Here is a 13,077-nt window from a genome sequence, read left to right on the forward strand (position 1 = left end):
CTGATTAAATAACTATAAAGGGAGAGCTAAAACAAGCACTGGTCTTTTAGAAATAGAGACAGGAGAAATTATCAGAGAGAATACAAAATGGTAGCAATACTGAATGAATATTTTGTAGGAATTTCTTTTCAATAGAAAACACAAGTTAAATATCAGAACAGAGGACAACTTAGGGGCTTTATAATGGTAAGTAAATTAATTTCAGCTGAGAAAAGGTACTGGAGAAACTGAAAGAACTAAAATCATATAAAACCCCAAGATTTAACGGTCAACTTTCCAGTGTTCCAAAAGAGGTAGCTACAGTCAGAGTAACTGCAATTTCCACGATTTTCCAGAATTCACTAGAGTCTGGAACAATCCTAGTGCCTTGAAAGTTAGTAAAAGTAACAACAAAGCAGGGAGCAGGAAACAGGAGGCTGCAGGTCAGTTAACCTGATATCAGTCATTAGTATTGGGCTGGAATCTATCAAGGCTGTCTTAACAGTGCACTTAGCAAATCCACATGTCTCTAATCTATATCACTGATTTAGGAGAGGGTACTGATTATGGTTGCTAATGATACAAATTCAGATGGGAATACAAGCTGTGTAAAGGACACAGAAATATGGAGAGGTCCACAGAGCAATTGACAAGGTGACAAGGCGGTATCTGGGGAAACAAAAGTACTTGAAACATTGTTTCCCCGAGCTGGTGAATCGAAATCAGAAGGACACAGTTTCATGTGAAGAGATCAATTATCAAGTGTTGAAACACAGAGAGATTTCCATTTGGAGGATTCTGACACTTTGGAACTCTTTCCTACGGACAGTTCAGTGTGCGCCATCACTGAACAAATTTACTCCCAAGAGAGAGGTTTGTACTCTCAGGGAAACAAGAGACATGGGGAATGACAGGAAAGTGGAGTTGAAGACAAGCATAGTCATGATTGTATTAAGAAGCAGAGCAGGCTCAACGGGCTGCATCTTTTCTCTTATTCCTATTTATGTTCTCCAATCTATTCATGTTAATACAGTCCTACATTCCTGGACTGATTCTTTTAAAGCTTTCCTGGTTCTCTCCAAATAAAATCTTCACATCCTTCTTACAACATAGACTGTAAGACCATAAGACATAGGAGCAGAAATCAGGCCATTGAGTCTACTCCACCATTCAATCGTAGCTGACAAATTTCTCAACCCCATTATCCTGCTTTTCCCTGCAATCCTTGATCCCCTTGACAATGAAGATCTCGGTCTTAAAATATACTCAATGAAGCGGTTTCCATAGCCTTCTGTGGCAATGAATTTTATTGATTCACCATTGTCTAGGTGAAGAAGTTTCTGCTTAACTCCATTGTAAAGGGTCTTCCCTTTATTCTGAGGCTATGCTCTCGGGTCCTAGTCTCTCCTGCCAATGGAAACATTTTTCCAACATCCACTCTGTCTAGGCTGTTCAGTTTCCTATAAATTTCAATTAGATTCCACCTCATCTTCTAAACTCCATCAAATGTAGATGCAAAGTCCTCAAATGTTCCTCATATGTTTAGCCTTTCATTCTGGGGATCAATCACATGTAACACCTCTGCACCCACTCCAGGGCCAGTACATCCTTCCTGAAGTATGGGACCCAAAACTGCTCACAATACTTTAAATGTGGTGTGACCACAGCTTAACAAGCCTCAGAAACATTCCTGCACTTATATTTTAGCCCTCTTGAAATAAATTCCAACATTGTACTTATTACCGACTCAACCTGCAAGTTTACCTTTAGAGAATTTTGGACTCCCAGCTCCTTTGCACTTCAGATTTCTGAATTTTCTCTCCATTTAGAAAACAGTCCCCAGAATTGGACATAATACTCCAGCTGAGACCAAAATAATGCTTTATAAAGGTTCATCGTAATTGTTTTGCTTTTGTACTCCATGCCTCTTTAATAAAATCCAGGATCGCTGTATGCCTTATTAACCATTTTCTCAAAATACATTGCCAACTTGGATGACTTGTGTACTGTATAAAACATCTGATCCCTCAGCATCTGCACTTCCTTTTAAATTGTATTTCTAACTTTATATTGTGTCTCCTCATTCTTCCTACCAAAGAGCATTTAAATTTCAGTTGCTGTGTGTGCGTCCATACCATTGGCTTATTTATATTCTCTTGAAGTCCATCAGTATCTTTTTCAGTTCATGAGAGTTAAAAAATTTGGGATCTTCATTTTGAATTTTAATTTGTGCTCCGCACACCTAAAATACTAGGCGACTTGCAGACATGTCTATTAGGTAGTTCTTTATCAAACATCTTTTGGAAGTCTACATGCAATGCACCAAACATATTAACGCTGCTACCTCAAAAAACTTCAAACTAGTAAAACACAATCAATCTTTAAAGATTCTGAACTGGTTTTCCTTAAATTTCCATATTTGTCTAAGTCATGACTAGTTTTGTCCTTTTTCCCCCCACCACAGAGGTTAAACTGTGTGACCTGCAGCTGCGCAACTAACCGTTACACTTTTGAACAGTATTTAATATTTGTGATTCACCAGTATCTAAGGAGAATTGAACAATTATTGACAGTGCTTCCACCATTTCCATCCTTACTGCCCTCAGTATCTATAGATGCAACACTTGAGGTCCGGGTGATTTTAAATACAATTAGCCTTTCTAATTTCTCTTATGCGGCTATCTCTTCAATTCCATTGTGCAGCTCTCTTTCTTCTTAGGTTACATCCTTGATCCCCCTTCCAAATTACTTTAAACTCTGCCCAACAGGATGACACATGAATACTCCAATTAGCACCCTCCAACAGTATTGAATAATCAATATAATTCCAAAACCAAAGTCAGGAGAGAGGGTAACTGAGTCTTACCGATATTGCAGGCCATGTGCTGCTGTTGGTGATGGTGGTGCTGCTGCTGATGGTGTTGCTGGTTTGGCTGGTGCTGCGGATGTTGGTGCTGATGGTGCTGGTGGTGAGTGTGTTGTGCGTGGATCTGATGTTGTGCCAGTTGCACTTGTGTCCCTCCCCCACCGCCTCCGAGGCTGCTGGCGTGGCTGTTGGCCAGGCTGTTCTGTCCGCTGTGCGGATGGGTGCTGACAGTACTGCTGGGAGAATGCTGGTAGGAACAGGATGTGTGGGTTGGCTGCGATGCCTCAGAAGGCAGATTAATCATTCCTATGGAAAAAAGATTGAATATAAAAACTGTGACATACTTGCACAAAAACCATTAATCATCCTGGAATCAAATAAACATTAAACAAATCCCTATGATTTTGAGAAAATGACAATAATCTCAAATGCGAACACTAATTCACTGGACTATGAATATCTTTTGCTTCTACAAAATCTAGGTAAATGTTTTAGCCTCATTGAGCAGGTTGTAAAGATTGGGTGAAAAAAGATGAAGTGAAACAAGTAGTAATATGAATCTTTGCTTCATGAGCCTATTTATATAGCAAGTACAAAGCATTCAGAAGGATATGGTCATGTGAACAAATAAGTTACAGTAGATCAGTTCCTTCCATCTTATTAAGATATCAACAGTATGGATATAGGGCATGTAAGATAGCGTACTTGGTATTTAGGGAAGACAGGAAGAGATAGTTTGGAGAAATACACAGTATTCTAACGTACAATTGCTTTCAATCTAAACGGAGGAGTGTATATATCTGCAGGATAACCAATGTCACAGTTTATCTACATAAAAATAAAACTACGTTAATCTTACATTAAAATGACAAGTCCTTTGTAAATTGCGCAGGAGTCAGTAATAACAGATATGAAACACATGGAAAAGCGACATACACTACACTAACACAAATGTTAGAAAATAAAACTACGGATAGCCATGACACAATTTTAGGACAGGCAAATTTAGATATTTTGGTCACAGTACAATTCCGAGAGTTTGAAAACATTCCTTGCTTTTGAAAATAAAATCTTACAAGCTGCAACACAGCTTTACTAACTTATTACTCTGGGCCACAATCCCAACTTTTTGCACAAGGGTTATACTGCAGTGTTGTTATATGCTGAATCAGAGAGTGGTTTGTTCCTGCACATCCCACCTCGCATGTCACCATGGTCATTTACTAACAGCTGGCACTTTCTCCACAGGAAGGAAAGATATTTCAGGACTACCAATTCCATTAATAATGCCTTTTATTTGTCTTATGAGTAACCACCTTCCTCCTGATAACATGCACTTTCTTCCTTCATAGCAGAGCAGCAGTAGGAGAGCAAATAGCACTATATCTAGCTCAGTCAGCAGCTGGAATAAGCCGAGAGGTACCAAGAGATTTATAAGGCTGGCTTTCCAAGGGTAGTAGGTACATGCAAGCTATGACACAAACAATTCTCAAATGTCGAAATATTATTATTGCAGAAAGTAGTTAAGGTCCCAAGTTAGATGCAGGTCTCTGCAAATGCAGATCTGTTTCTCTCAACATTCATCCACATTCTTAAAAAAACCAAGATGCAACATTAACTCTCTTTATCTTTCAAATATTCTATATTATTTCCTCAATAATTGGAAAAGATAAGACCCAGGATTATATTTTCATGTGTGCAAATACAAAGGAAATATTACAATCACAAATCATCTTGGGTTTAAATGTTTTTGATTAATGTTACAGAACTCTAAGTATGTAAAATCAATTTTATGATGCATATAATATATGCTATGTGTATAGAATGTATAGTGTAAGAGAACATGGGAAATAGAACACACAGAATACATAATACACACTCACCCTGCTGGCTGAGGGACTGCTCAAAGACTGATTTATAAAGGCTACGGAAGGAGGCACTCAGATCTTCAAAGTTGTATTCTGAGAAGGGTGGCTTTGTGTCCCTCTCAGGCATGTTGTATTGCTGTTGCTGTGGTGTTAGACTCTGGGGAACTGAATCAACCCGGTTTGTCACCTACACAGATGAACACACAAGACTCGGTACAGAGTGTAGGAATACGACATTAAGTGAAAATTCAAGGTAATATAGGAGCAGAGTAGCAGGCTGACATGTAGCTATTAAATTAAACATTAAGTTACATCAGATCTTATAATGCAAAGATGAGACTGAATGGATAGGATGAACTCAAGTGCTGAATATTCCTGCAAACCACTACTCAAGAATAAAGAACTGATGGTTGAGTAATCTGTTCGCAATCTAACACAAAAAAGATTAAGGATATCTTTCATCAAAACTCTCAACTTTTAAAAAATCACACCAATGATATTAAATAAAATTTTCTCTTCCAAATGTTAGCTAACCTCTTTGCACTTTAAGCATTGTTTTAAAGTCAGAATGTCCTGCACACTCAGTTTTTCTTCATATTTTCTTATAGCTGTTTGTAATATGTTAAATAACTCTGGATTTTGTGTTTCTCATTACTTTAGTTTATATAAAAAGTGATGTGGCTCCATTTCAGTTGTAACTACACTTTCTGGCTTTGTAATTACATTACACAATTCCTAAAATTACTGGTGTTTATAGCATAGAAACGACATTTAACTTCACAAGCATAAACCAGCTCTTAAATTCCATCTGAGCTTTTTCTCAACATACTTCACCTTATATACATGTTTCTAACCCATTCTCCCTCGTATGTATCTTGTTCTTCTTTAAAGGTATCCATCCTATTCTGTCTCAACCATAACATACCTTAGCAAGTTTCACATTACCTGTGCGTAATTGTGGACAGAGCCAACATTATTCAGGTTGACAGAGGCTAGACTTGCATCAGACAGGCTGTTGTTAAGGCTGCTGCGAGGGCTATCACTTCCATCCTGATCCGGATTATATAGTGTTACCTGCACAAGCAAAAAGCCCATTATTTTTGAAATTTCAAGAGCAACATGGCGATGCTCCAACAAATTGCAAATGCACTGCACAGTGGCTCTCGAGGCCCACTTTTGCATAAGCTTCACGAATTGGTGTTAGATTTGAAAGTCTTGTAAGAAATACTAAAAGGGGTGTGACACCAGGAGCAACTGTAGCATTGCTCTTCTTAAACCAACATTGCAGCATAAAAGCTTCCTATCTATATCTAAAGGAAGTTTCTGTACAGTTCAAAGAACAATTACCAGAATGTGTTTTTACATGAAAGCATTAGCAGATGAGCAAGTTGCTGCATGTAGTAAACTGAGAGCATCAATTTGTTCAAACCCATATGTTCTGAAAAAAAAAGCTTTCCTTCACTTCAAATCCATTAACTCCAAATCAACCAAATTTCTTTGCAATCATTCTGTTTATATAACACTACAGACTCAGACATGATACCTAAACTTTGATGTACTCTGTAATCCCAAAATGAAATGTGCTATCCACAGTAGACCACAGAGATAAAAATGATTATTAGATGCCACTTAGAACAGAAACTGATGGCCATATACACTTCATGGCAAGGTCCTACAGAGTGCTATTGAACAAAGAGACCTTGGAGTGCAGGTTCACAGCACCTTGAAAGTGGAGTTGCAGGTAGATGGGATAGTGAAGAAGGCATTTGGTATGCTTTCTCTTATTGGTCAGAGTATTGATTACAGGAGTTGGGAGGTCATGCTGCGGCTGTACAAGATATTAGTTAGGCCACTGTTGGAATATCACGTGTAATTCTGGTCTCCTTCCTATCGGAAAGATGTTGTGAAACTTGAAAGGGTTCAGAAAAGATTTACAAGGATGTTGCCAGGGCTGGAGAATTTGAGCTCTAGGGAGAGGTTGAACAGGCTGAGGGGTGACCTTATAGAGGTTTACAAAATTATGAGGGCATGAATAGGATAAATAGACAAGGTCTTTTCCCTGGGGTGGAGGAGTCCAGAACTAGAGGGCGTAGGTTTAGGGTGAGAGGGGAAAGATATAAGAGAGACCTAAGGGGTAACTTTTTCACGCGGAGAGTGGTACGTGTATGGAATGAGCTGCCAAGGAAGTGGTGGAGGCTGGTACAATTGCAACATCTAAAAAGCATTTGGATGGGTATATGAATAGGAAGGGTTTGGAGGGACATGGGCTGGGTGCTGGCAGGTGGGACTAGGATATCTGGTTGGCGTGTACGGGTTGGAATGAAGGGTCAGTTTCCATGCTGTATATCCGTATGACTATCTAGTTTGGTTAGTGCCAGGCTGCAGCACAGATAAAACATTTTTGTGCTTCACAATGTATTGTCAGAGGCAAAAAAAAACAACCTAGTACAGAATGCAGTGCCCTCTCTCAACAACTTAGGCAACAAACTTGATTCTAAAAAATTGTATAAAGCCATCCTGCTTCAGTACTAATAGAATTGATATGTAATAACAAACTTACAGCCTGAGCTGCTTTTAAAATGTTATACCAAATGATAAGACTAACCACCAATAAATCATTTCAGCATTGGACAGCTCAAGATGCTTCCTCCAGACATAACTTATTCTGGAAGAAGAAACTTTTCCACTGTAACTCTAGATGTTCATTACCATTCAAGCAGACATCGAACAAAAACTATATATCTCCCACTTAACAAAATTTCAGTGGTAACATGGACCACTACTGGTTTAGTCACACAAGTCAGCTTGAACATGAGAAATCCTGACTGGGTGATCACATATCGACAAATCTGAATGAGGTTATAAATAATCTTAAGGCTATGATGTAATCCCTACTGTAATGCAGCAACTGTTCTCAATTTGCAACTTCAGAGACTCATCATCCTTGATTAGTGTCTACATTCTCATACAATCTCTACCATGGAAGCAGGCCATTTCACCCAGCGAGCCCATATCAACCATCCGAAAAACATCACACCCAGACCTAGCCCCTCACGTTATCCCCGTAACCCTGCATTTTCCATGGCTAATCCACCAGCCTGCATATCCCTGAACACGATGGACAATTTAGTATGGCCAATCCATGAAACCTGCACATCTCAGGACTATGAGGAAACCGGAGTATCTGGAGGAAAACCACACAGACACAGGGAGGAAGTGCAAACGTCACATACTAGCAGTTCTGAGGAAGGGTCACTTGATCGAAACTTAACTGTTTTCTCTCCACAGATGCTGCTAGACATGCTGATATTTTCCACCAATTTCTATTTTTGTCACTGATTTACAGCATCTACAATTCTTTTAGATTTTATTCTGGAATTCAGCTCTTGCGAATGTTTGATTCAAGACTGTAATGAGGTCAGGAACTGTGTGCTCTGACAGAACCCAAACTGGGCGTTGATAAGCAGACCCTTCTTGATCATACTATTGGTAACGTGCTCTATCACTTCATCGATAAGCAAGAGCAGATTGATGGGGCAGTCAGCATTGTCTGGTTGGATTTGTCCTGCTTTTTGTGTACAGAACCTGTCTGGGCAACCTTTTACATTGTTTGTAGATACTAGTGATGTAGTTGTACCGGAGCTGCTTAATGAGGGTGCAGCAAATTTTGGAGCACAAGTTTCAGTACTATTGCCAGAATGCTGTCAGGGGCTATAGCCTTTGCAATATCTAGTGCCTCCTATATGTTTCTTGATATTACATGGAGTAAATCAAATTGGCTGAACATTGGCTTCTGAGATGTTGGGAATGTGCTGAGGAGTAAGAGATGGATTATTCAGTCCACTCTTCTGGCTGAAGATTGTTGTGAATGATTCAACCTTATCTTTTGCACTGATGTGATTGAGGATGGAGATATTTTTGCAGCTACCTCCTCCTCCACCAAGTTGTTTGGTTGTTCACTACCATTCATGAGTGGATGTTGCAAGGCTTGGATCTGATCCTTTGGTTGTGAGTTCGCTTAACTCTGTCTATCACTAATTGCTTATGCTGTTTGGTAGGCAACTAATCCTATGTTGCAGCTTTATCAGGTTTGTAAATACACTTAGTGCTACTCCTTTTGCACACTTAATTGAATCAGGATTGATCTCTTGGCTTGACTGTAACGGTAGAGTGGGTGATATGCCAGGCCATGAAGTTGCAGATTGTATTGGAGTACTATTACTTTGTTCTAATGACCCACAGTGCCTCATGGATGCTGTCTTGAGTTGCTAGATCTATTGATAGTCTGTCCCATTTAGCATGGCAATAGTGCCACGCAACAACATACGGTATTATCAACATGAAGGCAGGACTTTGTCTCCACAACAACTGTGCAATAGTCACAGTTGCATTGGCAGCAGGTGCATTGGTGTGGAGAAGGTAAAGTAAGTTCCTCTCTTGTGGTTCCCTTACCACCTGCTGCAAACTCGGTCTAGCAGCAATTTGGGACCCAACCAGCTCAATCATTAATGCTGCTGCTTAGCCTACTCTTTGCAGTGGACATTGAAATCTCCCACCAGGAGTACACTCCTTGCCCTTCATACTCTCAGTGTTCCTTCTAAGTGTGGCTCAACATGGAGCAGCGTAGCATCATCAGCTAAGAGCAAACAGTACGCAGTAATGAGGAGGGTTCTTGCCCACGTTTCACCTGATGCCATGAGACTTCATAGTGTCTGGAATCAATGTTCAGGATTACAGAGGCAATTCCCTCCTGTGTACGTATGCTGCCACCTCTGCTGCATCTGTCATGCCTTTGGGACAGGACACAGCCCAAGGGGTGATGGCGTCTACGGTATTGTCTGTAAGTATAATTCTGTGAATATGACTATGTCAGACTGTTGTGTGGCTGGTCTGTCAGACAACTCTGCCAATTTTGGCACTATGACCCAGATGTCAGTAGGACTTGGAGGCTTGACAAGGGCGATTTTGCCGTCAACATTTCTGGTGCCCATGTCAAAACCACGTGGTCTGTCGAGTTTCATTGCTTTTTTGAGCCTTCATAGCAATCGATACAACTCAGACTCGCTAGGCCATTTCAGAGGGCAGTTAAGAGCGAACCACATAACTGTGGGTCTAGAGTTGCAAGTAGCTAGACCAGATATGGATGGCAGATTTCCTTCCCTGAAGGACACTATTAAGCTACTAAGTAGGATGGGCGAGTAGGTTTAGATAAATTGGGGAACTAAGTTAAAATATATGGTGATACATTAATAATGTCAAACATTTAAAGCATTGCCTCATAACTTGCAATAAATATATATTCACTTCAATAAAAATTTTGTGGAAAAATTGATCCAATCATGGTTAACAAGAGACACTAAAATAGAATTAGATTCAAGGATGGGGTGGACAGTGCTTCCAAAAATACATTAGGCTGAGGGTTGCGAGCATTTTAGAATTCAGTGAAGATGGCCAGAAATTAAACAGACAGAAACAGAATGAATATAAAGTAGCAAGAGGTGTAAAGATAGATTGGAAACAATTCTATATGTATGCAACAGGGAAGGAATAACAAAATTAAATATGTGGTCTTTGGAGGCAAAGCCAGGAGAAATTTACAGTATGTAACCTGCAGAAAAGTTTTGGAAAGTGTGGGAGGTAGGTGTGGTGGGAAAGTGAACGTTTTCTTTTTTCCCAGTTGCTTTGTTTTCCTAACTATTTCCACAGATTAGTGAGGGGAGGACCAGACCAAGGCCCAAGAGCTTGGGATTATTAAGAAATTAACTTAGAAGCACCAGGGAAAAGTAAAAATCAGAGAATAAGAGGAGATTAAAGTTAACGTAAATGAACATCTTTCAGATTAACCCTGATAACTGTGTGGAGATGCACTTTGAAAGAAATAACTAGCTAAGGGAGTACTCATGAATGGCAGGGCTCTCGGAAGCTCAAAAGACAGAAGAATGTTGGGGTGCTTATCCACATATCCCTGAAAGTGGCAGAGTGATCAATAGGGTCATTAAGGCATCATTTGTAACACTTGCTTTTTATGAGGCGCAGACTATAAGAGAAAGAAGTTATGTTGAAGCTCTACAAAACTGGTTCAGGCACGGCTGGAGAACTGAGTGTGGTGACCAGAACTGCACAATCTGAAAGATGTGATTACATTGAGGGCTGCAAAGGAGGTTCAATAGGATGTTGCCTGAGATGGAGCTGTATAACTATGAAGGTCATGTTGCTTTCTGTAGAGCAGGGAAGGCTGAAGGGGAACCTGATTAAGGTGTATAAAATTATGATTTCTCAACATGTAAAGTACTTGGATGAAAATGGAAATGTCATAAAATTTAAGGTTATGGGCCATGTGCTGGGAAGTTGGAAGTTTGCTCAACAATTTTTTTTCTCTTTTCCCAAAGGCCTGAATACTTACTGGTGCATGTGGCATTGGTGCAATCAGCCTTCATCATGCGAGATTAGACAGCAAGGAACCCTCAGTTTACTCATGAGTCACAACCAAAATCAATCCACTAAGTACTTCATTTAAGTTCTGCCCCTAACTACTGGATCAGAATCAACCATCAATTAACAAAAGAACAAGAATTACATAACTCTACAAGTTTTTCCAGAAAATCAAATTCAGTATATCTACTTTTAATATGGTTCACAATCTCACTTAAAGCTCAACTAATAAATGTACCATATAGTTCGATAGCAAAGCTACTGACTCAGGAATATGGGAAGCTCCATTATACATTGGTGGGCGGCACGGTGGCACAGTGGTTAGCACTGCTGCCTCACAGCGCCTGTAGACCCGGGTTCAATTCCCGACTCAGGCGACTGACTGTGTGGAGTTTGCACGTTCTCCCCGTGTCAGCGTGGGTTTCCTCCGGGTGCTCCGGTTTCCTCCCACAGTCACAAAGATGTGCGGGTCAGGTGAATTGGCCAAGCTAAATTGCCCATAGTGTTAGGTAAAGGGGTAAATGTAGGGGTATGGGTGGGTTGCGCTTCGGCAGGTCGGTGTGGACTTGTTGGGCCGAAGGGCCTGTTTCCACACTGTAAGTCTAATCTAATGTGGGCGGCACGGTGGCACAGTGGTTAGCACTGCTGCCTCACAGCGCCTGTAGACCCGGGTTCAATTCCCGACTCAGGCGACTGACTGTGTGGAGTTTGCACGTTCTCCCCGTGTCTGCGTGGGTTTCCTCCGGGTGCTCCGGTTTCCTCCCACAGTCCAAAGATGTGCGGGTCAGGTGAATTGGCCAAGCTAAATTGCCCGTAGTGTTAGGTAAGGGATAAATGTAGGGGTATGGGTGGGTTGCGCTTCGGCGGGTCGGTGTGGACTTGTTGGGCCGAAGGGCCTGTTTCCACACTGTAAATCTAATCTAATCTAAAATGCTGGCTGATTTCTGTGTCTCTGCACCTGCAGGTAGTGAGAACAACTGTAGCAACCTTAGCTTGAAATCTGGACAAAATCAGCAAAAAATGCACATTTTAAAGGTTCAGTGTGCATGCCGTATTTATTCACACAATAATCCTTATCATATAGGAATATTTTGCTTCAATGCAAATAAAAGCAACCATCAGGTTACTTCTCAGTGTAATTTATCAGTTAATCACAAAACCCAATTCAAGCTTCCAAGTGAATCAAATCAAAATCAAAACACATTTTCTTTCAGAAATATCTTTTTAACAGAAGTGAAATAACCTCAAAGTTCCAAAGCATTTTACAGCTAATGATGGACTTTTAGAAGGTGGTCACTATGAAATAGAGGCAACATGGTGGCGGTTTGAGAGAGGCAATCTCTCAAAAAATAACATGCCATCTGTTTTTGTGATGGCAACTGATGATGATAGTGGCAAAGACACTGGGACAACTCCTGTGTTATTCGTTGGAAATGATGCTATAGAATCTTTTACAGTGACTGGGCAGATGAGTCCCCAGTTTAACACTTCATCCAAAACATTGTATAGTACTGCTCTTAGTACTGCATGGGTGCTAGCCAAGAGTTCCGGGCTCTCATCATTAAAATAGGATTTGAATATGCAAATATTTGATTCTGATGAAAAAGTACAACCCTTAAGCAATTGCTGAAATAAATCATTAGGATTAGGAATCATTACGATTAGGTATTGCACATAACAGAAAATGACAAAGAAAAGCAAAAGAAAATACAGACAAAACAGACAGGATCAGTTATACAGAGAAAAGAAAGACACCATCACCAGGCTTTATTTCCTCTGGAATGTTCAACAGAATAATGAAATTACCCAACATGGAGTCACTGAATTGTACCCAAATACAATTCTATAAGCAAGTTCTCAAGTAACCTCTCAATTTGTCTTCAATCCTACTATAAAATTTCAGCAGCATGTTTATTAGACCGCTGACTTATC

General features: G+C 40.2%; 1 protein-coding gene across 10 annotated transcripts in view; it reads right to left on the reverse strand.

The window, feature by feature from the left end:
- The window catches only part of foxj3 (forkhead box J3), a 156,770-nt gene that overhangs the window by 24,654 nt on the left and 119,039 nt on the right, over positions 1 to 13,077 (reverse strand). For all 10 annotated transcript variants that reach the window (XM_060852471.1, XM_060852480.1, XM_060852473.1 and 7 more), the window contains 3 exons: positions 5,659 to 5,787; positions 4,729 to 4,900; positions 2,846 to 3,151 (listed from right to left, as the gene is read on the reverse strand). In XM_060852471.1, coding sequence (XP_060708454.1) covers positions 2,846 to 3,151; positions 4,729 to 4,900; positions 5,659 to 5,787 — 607 coding nt within the window. The remainder of the gene's footprint in view (positions 1 to 2,845; positions 3,152 to 4,728; positions 4,901 to 5,658; positions 5,788 to 13,077) is intronic.

Source organism: Hemiscyllium ocellatum, chromosome 37, assembly GCF_020745735.1.
Source record: "Hemiscyllium ocellatum isolate sHemOce1 chromosome 37, sHemOce1.pat.X.cur, whole genome shotgun sequence".
Lineage (NCBI taxonomy): Eukaryota > Metazoa > Chordata > Chondrichthyes > Orectolobiformes > Hemiscylliidae > Hemiscyllium > Hemiscyllium ocellatum.